This window comes from Dendrobates tinctorius, unplaced genomic scaffold, assembly GCF_039654945.1.
Source record: "Dendrobates tinctorius isolate UK_male_01 unplaced genomic scaffold, ASM3965494v1 ptg000040l, whole genome shotgun sequence".
NCBI classification, from domain to species: domain Eukaryota; kingdom Metazoa; phylum Chordata; class Amphibia; order Anura; family Dendrobatidae; genus Dendrobates; species Dendrobates tinctorius.
In genome coordinates this window covers 23,817,744-23,835,761 of record NW_027361708.1, presented here as the reverse complement: position 1 = coordinate 23,835,761, position 18,018 = coordinate 23,817,744, and the positions used below count along the sequence as shown (strand labels likewise).

General features: G+C 37.6%; 1 protein-coding gene across 4 annotated transcripts in view; it reads right to left on the bottom strand.

Annotated features, from left to right (window-relative positions):
• Nucleotides 1-18,018, bottom strand: part of GRID1 (glutamate ionotropic receptor delta type subunit 1) — a 1,795,826-nt gene that overhangs the window by 434,066 nt on the left and 1,343,742 nt on the right. For all 4 annotated transcript variants that reach the window (XM_073574878.1, XM_073574877.1, XM_073574874.1 and 1 more), the window contains exons 7-8: nucleotides 15,643-15,804; nucleotides 6,044-6,163 (exon numbers count right to left, since the gene is read on the bottom strand). In XM_073574878.1, coding sequence (XP_073430979.1) covers nucleotides 6,044-6,163; nucleotides 15,643-15,804 — 282 coding nt within the window. The remainder of the gene's footprint in view (nucleotides 1-6,043; nucleotides 6,164-15,642; nucleotides 15,805-18,018) is intronic.

Below are 18,018 nucleotides of genomic sequence, written 5' to 3'. Positions count from 1 at the left end.
TGTATTTTCTGCTTGCCTTAAGATTACTGGAGAGAAAACTATCCTTTCCCCTCAGATAGCCCTCTTGTCAAGGCTCCCGGGCACCGATGGTGTTTAAGAATGTCTCCTGTCAATGACGTTTGATAAAAATCTCGTCTATGTCTTAGTGACAGCAAGAGTTCACACACATATGACATATAGAAGATTTATCAGTAGAAGCTAAAGGAGACAATTTGAAATGTATGAGGCTTTGGCAACCCAATTCTGAGAATAAACTGAATCCCTAATTTCCTTTATTTTCTCCTATCTTTCCCTCTCCCCCTTTACTCTTTTCCTCCTAGCTATCCAACTCTCTTTTTTCTTCTCTATTTACTCCAACTCTTTACATATTGGGATATTTTTATCCTTTTCATTTACTGACTTAATCTGGTCATGTAGGTTAACACCCTCTTCATATATTTTCTATATAGCAGTTTATTTGAACATTTTCTATTGGATACATTATGTTTACAGATTAAGATTTATATGTTTAGACATAGTTCTTCCTTTTACACTATAAGGAACTGATTATAATGAAACATTTACTTTGTTGAATAGTAATTGTTTATTACTGAAGTATTAATTGTTATTGTCAGTTTTTCAATATTATTATCTGTGTTCATTGCCTCATATTTATTTTCCTTCTAATACTGTCTTTTAGACTGTTGTATTTGAAAATTTAATAAAACTTGAAAACTGCCAATTTAAACAGTTTAAATTGTTAAGTAGTAATCATCATGAGAAATACTGAGGAATACTGTTTAAAGTAAACGTTAGGTAGAGTAGGAAGACAACAAGTGCAAAATGGGTCTTATCCATTAAATTAGGATCAACCTGGTTGAGAATAAACTACTTTCAAAATTCCATTGGCTTCATGCCTGTGGAATCTTTTGGAAATATTCCATCAATCGGAGGTCATCACTCACATCTTCCTAACCTCTAATGTAAATGTTAATCACCTGTTGTTTGCACAGATACCCCAACATATAAAGCGTTGAATTTCATTACATAACACTGTTGCAAATCAGGCAGGGCTCAGTTATACTGCTCTGATGCTGCAAAAATTTTGTAACACAATTAACCAAGGCCCAATTCAAAAAAGGAATAAAGAAAATCTAGGTAGATGACATGCCCCAAAACAACAGCGCAAACAGGAGGCAGTGTTGGTGAAGTGTGTATTTATCTCAAATTAGACTAATATACCAGCTGGGCAAAAATTCTGTTGTCTTTAAAATGCACTAATGCACCTGATTCTATAATACCGGTGTTGTATACATTATATGCCATTTCATAGCTATTAGGCATTGTAAGGAAGCCAACCCATTCACATTCAAGGTCGCGTGAGCCTTCTTCGGCTGATGCAAACTTCTGCAAAGAGTAGAATTACAGCATAGAGCGAATTGCAAATTGTTTAACTTCACCAGGTTCAACAAATTTTTAAAAATTTTACAAGAATTTGATTTTCATTGAATCAACTCATTTTGCTTGGAAAAAAAATATTGCAAAACAAGTACGCTGGATAAATGCTTTTTCTGTAGCTGCTGAACTGAGAAGATTAAAAGAGGTTTGACACTTTATTTTTATTTTAAAAAATACGTTGAGGACTTCATTTTATGAACAAAAGCGCTGTGCAGTCTATGAAGAGTTTGCACTAACAAGTGCATGAGGAAAGCCTGCAATAGCATATTATTAACTGCCACAAAGTCATGGCACCAACACATAAAATATGGGTAAAATGGTCAATCCCTCTAGGCGACTACAGTATATTAATTCGAAGAGAATTTTTTTTACGATACAAAAGAATCTCAGAATAATATGATCATACATAAATTATTTAATCTGTTCTGTTAATATAATTGGAATTTAGTAGTTTGACATTTAGAGAAAAATATCTAAGATAAAATGAATATTCCAAATGAATTAAAAAATTACCCATATTTTCATATATTGCTTTTCACTTATCTATTACAACAGGTGCTAATTCCAATTTGAATTGCAAATTTGAATTACACAATTAAATTGACAAAACCATTTAATTCAACCTACCTTTAAAGAAACTAATTTTCTAAACTATTATATTCCACCACTATAGCATGTGAAATTTCACTCTTTTGACACATTTAAAAAGGTTGCATTTTACATCTTTACGGATGGACTAAATTTGTTTTAATATTCTTGTAATAATGTGATCAAAATCAAATAACAGTATAATTTTTATTTCATAAATCAGTAGTATGCATAAAAATAACCATCTTTGTAATACAGTGGGGGAAATATAGACCATTTGGTCTACATGGAATCTTGTTACTAGTTATTTCTCCTATTTTAGTCATGTAAAAATTTGTCATCATTGAATACAGGAATGATGAATATCTTTGTACCGTGTTAGCCAGTAGATTGAAAAATATTCAGAATAGAGAGTCCTCAGTGATTTATACCTTTTAATGACTAATTGAAAAGTTGGTAACACATTGCAAGCTTTTGAGACTACTCAGGTCTCTTCATCAGGCATTGACTAATACAAAATCTGGAGAGTGAATTGGGAATAAAGATCCCCAATTCACATCAGGACTACAAGATCCCAGGTACTTTCAGCTGCATCACATCTAATGTGGTGTACTTAATTATTTGTACTAAATGTCCAACTGGGGGTCTGTATGTGGAAGAGACAGGGCAAAAACTTAGAACAAGGATGAATTCTCATCGTCACACAATAAGAGAAAAAAGAATGGATCCACCTGTGGCAAAACATTTTTGTATGCCTGATCACAACACCATGGATATGAAATTACTGGTATTGAAAAGTAACTTCACATCTCAGAGAGAGAGAAGAGTCTGGGAGTACATGCTCATGATTACCTTTGACACTCTCAATGCTGGAATGAATGTGTCGCATGGATTTATGTCTTTTTACATCAATTAAGGAATTTGCTCCTAAGACCTTGTAGGGGGCATCACAACACATTAGGAGACCCCAATCAGAGGACAATAAAACATCAAGACTCCTTATCTATGAACTAGTCCAATATTTACGCTTAGCCCTCTCCCATAATGATAGTTCTGCTTCATGTCACTTGCCTTATCTATTGCATTTTTTATTTGCTGTATTGTGCATAAATATGTGTCAAATCCAATTAATCACATTGTATAAATTATATAAATGTATTTTCATTTTGCAGTGAGAATTAAGTATTTGATCTCTCAGCCAAACAAGACTTAATAATTGAAGGAAAAACCCTTGTTAGCAAGCATAGCAGTCAGATGTTTTTTGTAGCTGATGAGGAGGTATGTGCACATGTCAGGAGCAATTTTGGTCACCTCTTTTTTGCAGATCATCTCTAAATCATTAACATTTTGAGTCTGTCACTTGGCAACTCAGAGCTTCAACTCCCTCCATAAGTTTTCTATGTGAGTAAGGTCTGAAGACTAGCTAGGCCACTCCATGACCTTAATGTGCTTTTTTTGAGCCACCCCTTTGCTGACTTGGTGGTATGTTTTTGATCATTGTCTTTCTGAAAGGCCCAGCCACGACCCATTTTCAATGTCCTTGCAGAGGGAAGGAGGTTATTACTCAGGATTTTATGGTACATGGCTCCATCCATTCTCCCACTGTTGCGGTGAAGTAGTCATATGCCCTTAGCAGAGAAACACCCTCAAAACATCATGTTTCCATCTCCAAGCTTGACAGTGGGGATGGTGTTCATTGGGTCATAGGCAGCATTTCTCTTCTCCCAAAAATGTTGAATTAATTCAAAAGACCTTAATTTTTCTTTCATCTGACCACAGCACCTTCTCCCAATCACTCATAGAATCATCCAGGTGTTCATTGGCTAACTTAAGATGGACCTGCACATGTGACTTCTTGTTGGCACTGCATTTTAAAACTGTATGGTGCAATGTGTTGCCAGTGGTTTTCTTGTTGACTGTGGTCCCAGCTGCCTTGAGATCATTAACAAGTTACCCCATGTAGTTTTAAGCTGATCTCTCACCTTCCTCATGATCAAGGATACCCAACGAGGTGAGATTTTTGCATGGTGGCCAAGACTGATGTCGATTGACAGTTATTCTATATTTCTTCCACTTTCTTACTGTTGCACCAACAGTTGTCTTCTTCTTCCCAGTGCCTGACATATGGTTTTGTAACCCATTCCAGCTTTGAGCAGGTCTATGATCTTGTCCCTGATATCCTTATAAAGCTCTTTTGGTCTTGCCCACGCTGCAGAGGTTAGAGTCTGACTGATTAATTGAATCTGTGGACAGGAGACTTTTATAAAGGTGACTATGTTTGACAGCTGTCTTTAATGCAGGCAATGAGTTGATTAGGTACATTTAGCTGGTCTGTTGGAGCCAGAACTCTTAATGGTTTGTAGGGGATCAAATACTTATTTGTCACTGCAAAATGCAAATAAATTTATATAATTTATACAATGTGATTTTCTGGATTTTTTTTATTCTATCTCTCAAAGTTAAAATTATCCTACCTTTAAAAATATTGACTGTTCATCTCTTTGTCAGTGGGTAAACTTACAAAATCTGCAAGAGATCAAATACTTATTTCCTCCACTGTAAATGTAATACTGATATAAGGTGTTTGCAAAAGCGCAAAGTAGCAACACAGTGTCTTCTTGTTTGCCATGAAGTGTGGAGATCCCAACATTTGAGCCAGAATCAATAACACATTGCTGGTATCCATTATTAAAATAATACAAGTATATTTGCAAGATTTAATGTTCCCAAAGCATTCTTTTGCATACTGACCCATTACATTAACTAATGTGCCCAAAACAATGTATTAACTATTGATTTTTCTCACTTTTTACATTTAAAATAATATGGTAAAAAGTCTTCGGAGACATCTAAAATTGTAAATACATTTTTGAGTGCTTTACGTGGCTTTTTAAATTATGTAATTTCAATAAGTATTTTAATTTTTTTATTTCACTTTAAAATAAAATGACTCACATTTATATTGCCATTTTTATATGCCATTTAAAGACGTAACTGAATATTTTCTGCCAAATTTAACAAAAGGCACAAACGTATATTAAAACTGTCAAACAAGATGCCGAAACTCAGCTGTAGAGATTTTGGCTTTAAATCCATTAAAAAGCAGCATAAAAGGTGTGTTCAATCTTTTTTGCTGAGCTTTTGTAGCAGAAACTTTCCAAATCTCCAATCAAAACTCATGTTTTTTTAGTTTCACATAGTTTTTTGAGTGGTTCTATTCTAACGCTCAGCAATAAAACTCAGTATGAACGCACATTAGACCTTCACAAACACTGTATATTACTCAGTCCAGTATTTGCAAGACAAGAATAGGGTTCTGGATCAATCATGTCATTGAAATATTGTAATTAATTAGACAGAAAGTACTTATGGAGTTTTTGAACAATTGTTCTTATTGACTAAACAGAGGCTGGATCTAAAAGAAGAAAAAGGTTTGCATTCATGACTAATTCTTCTCTTTTTTCGGATTTTCTCCTTGTTTGTCTTAAAACCAACATTTAGGATTCTAGATTTATGGTTTGGGAGTTTTACTGTTTGTGTTCTACCCTGTAAACTCCGTGAAACAAAAACAAAAATGTAATCACATTCTTTCATTGGGAAAGTTTGTTAGGGGCATTTGCACTCAGTTCTTTGAGGATGTTTTGGAGCAGAAGATAAGCAGAAAATGAGTGGAACCTCTAAGTTTTGAAGAATTTGGAGAGTATCCACTTAGTTTCCACTTAGCATCTGCTGTAAAACGTTCACAAAATTATTGTATGCACAAAGCCTCATTGTGTACTTAACTTGGCAATTTGTTTGAATTGTTATACTGGACACAATACAGTGAAATTCCTAAATGGCAATATTTTAAGCTCAATACACTAGTATAATATATTAACCTATTATATTACTGTATCTTCATATACATTGGTTCAACAGGATGAACATTAGTTATTTCTGTGACTAAATAGTCTAAAAATGCTTATTAAACTAAGACTGAATCAGCCCTTAGGTACAAATCAGAAAATAAGTTATTTACCCTTCGAACATCTTTGCCAAACGTCTCACTGTAGCTGGTTCCAAGAATTTCAAACTGTACATGAGGATTTGTGCCATCCTCCCTGAACTCCATAATCCCAGTTAATCCTGTTATGTGACCCTGAAGAAATAAGATTTACAAAAAAATGAGAGGCAACATTTTGAGTACTGAAATGTAATTATCCGTTATACAAAGTTTATAATCCATTGCCTTGATTCTGTATTTATTGTAAATACATCATTTAATTGGCAAATCACATATGGTAGAACTAATAACACAATATCAATACAGAGAGCAGCGTCACATCTGACAACCTAGTCTAGGTCTGCAAATGTTTAACTGTAATGTGTTTACTGCTATTATTATTATTATTATTTATAAAGTTATAGATAACTTAACTTACTGCAATAGAATTAACCACAGCATTGTGTTATATATAGTTAGCTTTAATAATGGAAGATTATATATAAAATTAATAAAAAGAAATATAATTTTACACAAAATATTAGTGCTATATCAGTGCGAGAAATTATCTCCCTATAACTAGTATGGTGCTTTGCTTTATGACTGATATTCTGTATTTTTGGGGCAGGTTAGGGTTATCAAATTGATACCAGTTGGAGAATTCAATCAAACAAAAAGAAGCCATAGTTTACCTATATTACCTAATCTAACATACAAGTTTAAAAAAAATAGACAGCACTTAGCGAATAGGGTATATGCCCCATGGATCAGTGCACAAAATTAAAATATCACAGAATTTATGGAGAGACAGTCGACATTTAACTTATAATCTTCTTTCTTTACTGAAATAAAATCAATCAAATACGGCACTTAGTGATGAGCTAACCCAAACTGTAAAGGGTGCACCCCGAACACGGACTTCTTACAGCACATCCATGTTACTGTTCGGGTTTGGCAGACTGACAAAGCTTGATGAAAGGCTGCAGTGCTTTACCGGTGGGGGTACTTCCAGCATCATCACAGCCATGCTAAGTATTTGGCCGCTGCACTAAGTGAGGAAAAAAATAAAAAAGACTTGGGGTCCCCACTATTTTTTTAATAAGTGCAATTAAAGCTGGTTATCAAACATAGAGGAGCCCCATGCTGTTTATTTTAATTATTTTAATGCATGGAGCACAATAGAAGCAGTGCACAAGACACTTGTATGACAAGTGCCCTGCAGACTTTTTCTGTGGCCCTCCATAATGCCCCCCAAAATCTGCTGGAAGGTTGATTTCACAGCAACAAGGAACACTAGCTAGCTATACTATCTGACTAAGAAGCAACCGCCTACCTAACTAGATAAAATAAAGCAGCAAACAGTCACAGAGAAAGGAGCAACTTCTGTGCTGTTACAGTGTCAAAATGGAGCTAAAACAAGATATCCATACTTTATGTGGAGAGGGACATGTGATTTCAGCAGCCAATGACACAAGCCATTGTGTCAGGATGTTGTGGATGTTTCTTGCACCCTGATTGGCTAGCCGCAATGTTCACACATAAAGTTAGAAGCAAAAAAATTTCCAAGCACACCGCTCCTCTGAGCTCTGCCAACCCCCTACCCTCATCAATTACTTGCCCCACACTATTCATACACCAAACATTATCATAACTAAAGTGCTCAAAATACTTTAGTGGCAGCGCAAATATTTTCCGGAGATTTCGTTTTCGCCATCTCAGCTGCATGTTTTGAGACTGCTAGACAGGCTGATTACATGTGTGAAATGCCTGCTTGTTAGGGAATTCCGACATGTGTTCAGCTTGTCTAGCAGCCGCAAATCATGCAGCTGAGATGACAAAAACTAAATCTCCAAGCACGCCAAAATACTCGGAGATCAACTGAGCATGCTCAGGAAGATCCGAGCAATGATTCTACTTGCCCATAACTAGCTGTTAGTTTAATTGCTCAGCTTCAGCACCAGTACTATGGGTCTCTGATTCATTACACTGCGCACACAGTACTTGAGAAGCACACTCTCCCTCTAAGGCCAGAGTCACACTAGCGAGAAAAATGGACTAGTGCTATGCGATAAAAAATTGCATTGCACTAGTCCCAATGTTAATCTATGCGGCAGCTCCCATCATCTGATATTTTCTCGCTCGTTTTAATCAGGCTGAGAAAATCGCAGCATGCTGTGATTGTCATGGATTCTCGGCCAAGACTCACCAATGCAAGTCTATGGGTGCAAGAAAAAATCAGATTACACACGGACCACAAGTGTGACTTGCGAAAAATATGCACCGGTGTCCTTTAACAAAAGCAGGCAAATCATCTTGAGGTAAAGTAAAATCACATTGAAATGTTTAATAAAGAATAGAAAGAATAGATATAGACACATAGAATATATACAGTATATATATATATATACTTGTCATTGAGACACATATATAAATATATTAATATTTCATAGTGTTCTACATAGCAGAATAGCTGCTAAATCAATTGCAGGCTTCTGTATAATCAATACAAAACCCGACATGAAATGACACATTGTTTACATACAGTAAACCATTTCATTTCATTTAGTTTTTATATTTCTTTGACTAATAATTAGATTAGGGTATGTGTGTAAAATTTGGGACATGTAGGTGTTAAATTAAGGGGTTTAATCATTGAAAAAAATTACGTGGGCTCCCACGGTAATTTCTCTGCCAGAGAGGGAAAGCGAGTGAGTAAGGGAAGATTTTAATAGCATAGAGAGGGACCATTGTTTTTGCCCCTGTGGCTAAAAAAATCTGCCCCTAGCCACCACAGAAAAGGCACATCTATAAGATGTGCCTTTTCTGGCACTTAGCATTTCTATTCCCATTGCCTTTATCGGTGGCTATTGGGTTTATAATAATGTTTTAATGTCACCATGCTATTGAAAGATGACATTAAGAGGGTTAATACTGAAGAGGTGTCAATAAGACACCTATCTATTGTTAACCCTAGAATAGTAAAGGGGTAAAAAAGACACACACATTAATTAGAAAATATTTTAATGAAATAATCACACAAAGTTTTTGACCACATTTATTAATCTGCTAATCCAAAAGAATCCCTTGTCATGTAAAAAAAAAAAAAAAAAAACCCAACAATATACATACCTCTCCGCCGTTCAGTAAAGTTCCCCACTGCAATCCATCACAAGAATGAAGGAATGATATCACTTAGGCTGTGCAGAGTCCCCTGCTGACCGGAGGTGAACTGATGAGTGTGGGAATAAGTTCAGAAACTTTCCCACACTTATTAGTTCATTTCCAGTCAGCCAGGGAGGCTGCACAGAGTTGAATTCCTTCATTCTGCAGTAGTTTACAGCGGGGCTGGTTGCATTAGCTCCAGTCCCCGTTGTAAACTAGTTAACCCCTTGTAATGGATTGCAGCGGGGGACCTGATTGAATGGTGGAGAGGTATGCATATTGTTGTTTTTTTGTTTTTTGTTTTTTCACAGGACAAGGGATTCTTTTGGATTAGCAGATTAATAAATGTGGTCAAAAACTTTGTGTGATTATTTCATTAAAAGAATTTCTAATTAATGTGTGTCTTTTTTAATCCTTTACTATTCTAGGGTTAATAATGGATAGGTGCCGTATTGATAACTATCTTTTATTAACCCGGCTTAATATTACAGTCGTTACACTGGCTGCCAATTCATTACAGGGTACAATTCAAAGTACTTGTTCTCACCCACAAAGCTCTCCACAGTGCGGCACCCCCTTACATCTCCTCCCTCATTTCTGTCTATCGGCCTAACCGACCGCTGCGCTCTGCAAATGACTTTCGACTAACCTCTGCCCTAATCCGTACCTCCCACTCCCGACTCCAAGACTTCTCCCGTGCTGCGCCAATCCTCTGGAATGCTCTACCCCAAAATATTAGGACCATCCACAATTTGCATAGTTTTAGGCGCTCGCTCAAAACACATTTGTTCAGAGCGGCCTATCACATTCAGTAATCAAAGTCATGTTTGTGTGTGTGTAGCCCATTCACTATCTCCATCTAACCCCCACCCCCTGAAGATGGCTGGACCGTCATTGTAAATACATCATTGTAAATACAAACCTGTGCTTTGTATCCCCCCCACCTCATTGTAGATTGTAAGCTCCACGAGCAGGGTCGTCTTATTTCGCTTTAATTATTGTATTGTTAACGTTGTTTCTTATGACTGTTGTGTTTGAAACTGTTCAACTGTAAAGCGCTGCGGAATATGTTGGCGCTATATAAATAAAGATTATTATTATTATTATTATTATTACCTTTCAATAGCAAGGTGACATTAACCCATTATTATTAACCCATTAGCCACCGCTAAAGGTAATGGAAATAGAGAGGCTAAGTGCCAGAAAAGGCGCATCTTATAGATGTGCCTTTTCTGGGGTGGCAGGGGGCAGATTTTTTTTACACAGGGGAGGCCAAAAACAATGGTCCCTCTCTAGGCTATTAAAATCTTCCCTCAATTACTGGTTTTCCCTCTGTATCGGAGAAATTACCGCGGGAGCAAACGCAATTTTTTTTCAATGAATTAACCCCTTAATTTAGCAACTACATGTTCCAAATTTTACACACATACTCTAATCTAATTGTTAGTCAAAGACATATAAAAGCTAAATGAAATTAAATGGTTTACTGTATGTAAACCATGTGTCATTTCATGTCTGGTTTTTTAATGATTTCACAGAAGCCGACAATTGATTTAGCGGCTATTCTGCTATGTAGAACTCTATGAAATATAAATATATAAATGTGCCTCAATGACATATATAAATATACAGTGGGGAAAAAAGTATTTAGTCAGTCAGCAATAATGCAAGTTCCACCACTTAAAAAGATGAGAGGCGTCTGTAATTTACATCATAGGTAGACCTCAACTATGGGAGACAAACTGAGAAAAAAAAATCCAGAAAATCACATTGTCTGTTTTTTTTTCATTTTATTTGCATATTATGGTGGAAAATAAGTATTTGGTCAGAAACAAGCAATCAAGATTTCTGGCTCTCACAGACCTGTAACTTCTTCTTTAAGAATCTCCTCTTTCCTCCACTCATTACCTGTAGTAATGGCACCTGTTTAAACTTGTTATCAGTATAAAAAGACACCTGTGCACACCCTCAAACAGTCTGACTCCAAACTCCACTATGGTGAAGACCAAAGAGCTGTCAAAGGACACCAGAAACAAAATTGTAGCCCTGCACCAGGCTGGGAAGACTGAATCTGCAATAGCCAACCAGCTTGGAGTGAAGAAATCAACTGTGGGAGCAATAATTAGAAAATGGAAGACATACAAGACCACTGATAATCTCCCTCGATCTGGTGCTCCACGCAAAATCCCACCCCGTGGGGTCAGAATGATCACAAGAACGGTGAGCAAAAATCCCAGAACCACGAGGGGGGACCTAGTGAATGAACTGCAGAGAGCTGGGACCAATGTAACAAGGCCTACCATAAGTAACACACTACGCCACCATGGACTCAGATCCTGCAGTGCCAGACGTGTCCCACTGCTTAAGCCTGTACATGTCCGGGCCCGTCTGAAGTTTGCTAGAGAGCATTTGGATGATCCAGAGGAGTTTTGGGAGAATGTCCTATGGTCTGATGAAACCAAACTGGAACTGTTTGGTAGAAGCACAACTTGTCGTGTTTGGAGGAAAAAGAATACTGAGTTGCATCCATCAAACACCATACCTACTGTAAAGCATGGTGGTGGAAACATCATGCTTTAGGGCTGTTTCTCTGCAAAGGGGCCAGGACGACTGATCCGGGTACATGAAAGAATGAATGGGGCCATGTATCGTGAGATTTTGAGTGCAAACCTCCTTCCATCAGCAAGGGCATTGAAGATGAAACGTGGCTGGGTCTTTCAACATGACAATGATCCAAAGCACACCGCCAGGGCAACGAAGGAGTGGCTTCGTAAGAAGCATTTCAAGGTCCTGGAGTGGCCTAGCCAGTCTCCAGATCTCAACCCTATAGAAAACCTTTGGAGGGAGTTGAAAGTCCGTGTTGCCAAGCGAAAAGCCAAAAACATCACTGCTCTAGAGGAGATCTGCATGGAGGAATGGGCCAACATACCAACAACAGTGTGTGGCAACCTTGTGAAGACTTACAGAAAACGTTTGACCTCTGTCATTGCCAACAAAGGATATATCACAAAGTATTGAGATGAAATTTTGTTTCTGACCAAATACTTATTTTCCACCATAATATGCAAATAAAATGAAAAAAAAACAGACAATGTGATTTTCTGGATTTTTTTTTCTCAGTTTGTCTCCCATAGTTGAGGTCTACCTATGATGTAAATTACAGACGCCTCTCATCTTTTTAAGTGGTGGAACTTGCACTATTGCTGACTGACTAAATACTTTTTTTCCCCACTGTATATGTATTCTATGTGTCTATATCTATTCTTTCAATGGTGCTTTAACCTGTCATTGGGCTCCATTATATGTCCATTTTGCAAGCCGGTGAGAATATCTCGTCATAAGGATGCCATACGGATGTCACACGGATACTGAGATGCGAGTAAATCTCATAATCACATTCCAATCGGATGACACATGGATCACTGTTCATGAAACATTTGTGTGATTCTGGTCCATTAAAAACGGACTGATTTTTTATAGCTTGTGTGTGACTCCAGCCTAATACACAGTGTCACAGAGCTGTGGAATGGCTTCAGTGTGCCGAACCAGATGGCACCTGTCCTTTTCTAACCTCTGATAATGTCTCATGGCCAGCCAATCACAGTAATACCACAACCAAGATGGCTATGGAATTACAGTGACTCCAAGGCAATCCCCACATGTTTATTGGCTGTATAATAGATGCCAAAGATGATGGGTGGGAATTTGAGTTTGAACTTGAGCACCGCCCATTGCTCGCAGAGTAATGAGCACATCCAAGCACCATGATACTCGAATGATAACGAGTATCATTGAGCACGTTTGCTCATCCCTAATCATTATCCTTTTGTAGAAGCCATCCTCTTTTCAATTTTGGCTTTTAAAAATGGATTCAATGAAATTTTAACAAATTCTTGATGCAAAACTAGCAACATCTGATAAAAGCTAAAATTGAAAAGAGGATGGCTCCTACAAATGGATAATGAATAGGGATGAGCGAACTCCAAAGCAAGATTGATCAACCCCCTGCTTAATGGTTGGTGAGATGTTCTTTTCCTTATCATCTGTACCCTTTTCTCTCCACAATTCTGTTGAATTTTCTGGTGGGGAAGCAGGAAAGGATTTCTTCTGAAGACTCTTCCATGAAGGCCATATTTGTACAGGTGTCTCTGAACAGAAGAACAATGTATCACAACTCTAGAGTCTGCAAAATCTTTTTGAAAATCTTTTGCAATCAAGTAGGGGTTTTGATTTACCTCTCTAGCAATTCTATGTGTAGATCACAATGAAATTTTCCTTGGGCTTCTAGATCTAATTACATTTTGAGCTGAGGAAAGAGCAGCTTGAAATTGTTTTGCTATCTTCTGCTATCTTCTTATATCCTTCTCCTGTGCTGTGGGCCTCCACCATTTTGAAATTTTCATTGTGCCATGTAGCTGCTTAGAAGGATCCATGGCTGCTGTTTTTGCCACAAGGTTAGAGGAAATTTGCATCACCTGGCCTTTCCTAATGATGATAGTGAACAAGCCATAACCCTAGCAGACTAATTAAGGTCTGAAACCTTGTTCAAAGTTATCTGAGCACACAAATCTTCAATGGTGCCCAAACTTTTGCATGGGCCCACTTTCCTTTTTATAATTTTTAAAATGTAAAAAAGCCATTATAACTCGCCTCACCACTGACTTTACCTTATGCCATGACAAAGGGATACATCTCTGCATTTGAAACATGTTGTTTTATTTTTTTTTCTGTTTACGTTGAAGTTTTAGAATTCTAATAAATTTAGCATGATCATATCTGACTTGAGCTGCAACTTTTGGGGGATTTAGGACAGATGAGAGTTATGGATACAGTATACTACTGTGTAATATACATGTATATAAAAGTATTTGGAAATGTTTGAATTTTTTAAACTGTTCAAGATTCAAAATGAATAATTGCTAAGGCTGTGTTCACATTAGCTTATGTGTGCGCAGCGCATACCTGCATACCAATCCGTATGAGTCTTGCGTGCATATCTTTAACATTGTGTATGCAGGGACTTGCGTTTGCATGCGTTCGCATGCGGATGCATATGCATGCGTCGTTTCACGGTGTGTGGTGAATGCAGCATGTTGCTTTTTTAGGCGTCAATTTCACGCAGACATATGCATGCGGATGAGTGCGTCAAAACAACGCAATACTGTCTATGGGAACGCATTGTGTGTAACTTTTGTCAAGGAATTTCTCCTGGAACAGTGTTTGAAGCATTACAAAATTCATTGAAAATACAAACGCATGCACTGAAAAAACGCAGACGCATGCAAAACTGCATACAAATGCATGCACAGGCAGCGTTTTTGTTGGCGACATGCGTAAGCTGATGCGGATAAAAAACGCATTGTAACCATGTGTTTGAATGCTTTTTGGCATGCGTTTGCTAATGCAAATGGTACGCTGCGCACAGAGACGCTAACGTGAACATAGCCTTACTTAATACTTCTGAGTTAAATGAACATTATAAAACATTTTTAGATGTAATATATGTACAACTAAATATATTTTAGACTAAACAACACTGAATCACTGAACATTCCCTAAAGCAGAGTGAATAAATATTGGATCAAACATTATTGTATTTTTGACACACTTTACATAGAGGCATGATGCTGAAAAATCTCACATTTATTAATTGTAAAGCTGGGATGTAATTAAATGTTTATGTTATTGTTGTTAACAATTATTATTATTATTATTATTATTGTGTCATTTTGTGATTGTTAGGATTGGCGGATCGCACTAAATAAAATAAATAGTAAAGTGCGATCGCAACCAGGCGTCCACTCTGCAGAAATGGAAAACTGCTGCTAATGTGAACAATGACGAACTAATGACAGCGAACAAACTCCTTAAGGCTGAGTGCAGACGTACTTTTTTGTCCTGCGGATTTTTCCACGCAGAATTGAAGAAATCCGCAGGTCAAATTTTTCCTGTGAATTTCTTCCATTTTTAATACGGTTTTCATGCGGTTTTTGTGCGGTTTTCCCCCTGCGGATTTGGAGACAGGGGAAAGTAACATGTTGCGGATTTTGTACAGCAGGAAAACCGCGCTGAAAAATCCACAGCGTCTGCACAGCTTTTTTTTTTCATTGATTTTAATGCTACTGTACATCACAATGCGGATATGCAACGTTTCTGCAGGGTAAAATCCGCTGCGGATCCACTGGATATCTGCATCGAGTGCACACAGCCTAATAGAGCTGCGTTAACTCCATGCAGTATGAACAGAAGGCACAATACACAACTCTGTTAGCTTTACAGAGAGGGAGAACTAAAGGATTGCGCTTGCTCTGTATAGATGTCACTACATATGCCAACATTAATGTTTCATAATTTATTTACACCTGCAACAAAATTAAACATAAAACAAATATGTTGATAATAGGTATTCTGCTGCTAAATATATTATTAGAAATCCTTTTCAGATTAGAATGAGGTTAGAGGATGGTTATTACCTTTTTAATGGTGTCCAGCATTGACCTTCCTCCATTCCAAGGTTTGGTTGACTTTCTCATGCAGTTCAAGCTTGCCATACTGTGCCACTTTCTGTCTTCTAGTTTTCTATGGAAGGCATTAGCCAGCAACAGTACACTGTCATACAGATAAAGGTTCGACACCTGCAAATAACACAAAGTGTTTCTTTCATGGAAATGTAATGCTTTAATACAAGGAACAGATATATTTAAGAAAAAAATAATAAATTCACATCAACCAGTTTTAAGAGGCAACTATTTTATACTCTCACATGAAAACCTGGCACTGCCACCAGCACTTGGACCGGAGTATGAAACTACAAGTATTTCTATGCAGCCGCATGCTCCGGTCCAAGTGCCGTTGGCATTGCCGGGTATTCATACGAGAGACTCGCACTAGAATCATGCGAGTCTCTCGCAAGTGAGTGTGAGCCCTTAGAGGGCAAATGACTCTGGGATTTAGAGTTCTTTGGCATTTAAGGCTTTGTGCACACTGAGCTTTTGTCTTCCACAAGAGGTATAGTTCAGCATAAAATAAAACGTAAACTTATTTTTTCACATAAAATATACTAAATTTGAATGACAACTTTCTGCTTTTTCTGGGAATGTCATGGGCAGTGAATAGAGTGGAGGTCGAGCAGGTGCACCATCTTAGTGTATTCAAGATGCTGCAGTGCAGAATCTGCTCTTGGTGTCCCTGGCTTTGACATTGCTGGAGACCCTAGTTGTCAGACTACCAGAAATCAGTAAGTTATCCCCCAATTTTGTACTCTAAGAATACTTTTTTAATTGCAAGCCTTAATACAAAGACAGGCACAGACAGCAAAGGGCCCCTGTGCAAGAACTTAATATGGGCACTTTGTACCCAATAGCTGATTAAAATGCATTATTCTACCTGCTTTGGAGGTGGAATTGCCCCCCCTTAACTCTTGAGGCTGCTGTGAATGGCTGCATAGCTTGCAACAATGATATGTCCACCTCTGTCTCAATATATATTATAGTGTATTATTGTTGCACTATTTTTCCTTTAATGGTAAACATTTATTTTCATAAACCAATAGAACAAGTGAAGAAAATAACCTTTGCAATATATTAGAGAAGATCAAATATACTTTTCATTCAAATTTGTAATATTTGCTTAAATTCAGCAACAAAATTCCATTTGCATCAAATTGAAAATTGAAATTTTCACTGTTCTTATCTGCAATGTAATAGTGTAGCAGAAGGTGCGGGTGTGTGGGGGGCACCTCATTAAGTGTGGGGCCATTATATAGGTTGTGAGTCAATGTGAGGGCCATTGTAATGTTTGGGGTCTAATGTGGAGCAATTAAACATTTTGGGAGTTAATGCAGGGGCTAATATAAAGTTTGGGAGGGTAATGTGAGGGCCATTATATAGTTTGAAGGCTAATTCGAGGAGCTATTTTATAGTTTGGGGCTAATGTAGGGCAATTATATAGTTTGGGAGGTAATGTGGAGTCTATTATAAATTTTGAGCGCTAATGCAGGGGCCATTACAAAGTGTGGGGACTTTTGTGGATGGGCCCTTATACAGTGTGAGGGGCTTTCATATTATGGTTGGCCCTTCATTCATTTTAGGGACATTTTTGGGGAGTTTTCATAAAGTTTAGGGGCCATTGCACAACATGTGAGCCAACTTGAGTGCCATTATACAGTTTGGGGCCTACCATGGGGCAATCATACAGTGTGGGAACTACTTTTGGGGCCATTATGCAGTCTAAGGGCCACTGTGGGGGTCATTATGCTGTATTTTGGGTGAGCAGTGGGCACACCATAGTGTATTTAAGGAACTAAGGGGATAATATGCTGTGCACAGTGGAACTATAGGCCATTATACTGTATGTTTGGGACCTGTTGGCCCATCATACTGTGTATAGGGAAGCTGTGAGGGTATTATACTGTGTATAGGGAAGCTGTTGGCCAATTATACTGTGTATAGAGGAGCTTTAGGCTATCATACATTTTGTAGGAGAGCTGTGGGGGCATTATACTGAGTTTACATGAGCTGTTGATGCAATATACTGTGCAAAAGGGCACTGTTAGCCCATTATACTGTGTTTAGGACAACTGTGAGTGTATTATACAATGTATGGGTGAGCTGTTGGCCCATCATACTGTGTATTAGGGGTATCATAGGACATTATTAGCATGTAATTGTTATGGGGCATTCAGGTTGTTGTGACAGTCAAAGGTGCACAGGGAGCATTATTATTTTCTAGAAGCGAAATGTGGACACTATTTTCTAGGGCATTAATATTTTATATTTTCCAGGGGGTAATGGCAATTTTACCATCTAGAAGGCACAAAATAGGTATTATTACTGTTGGGCACCGGGATT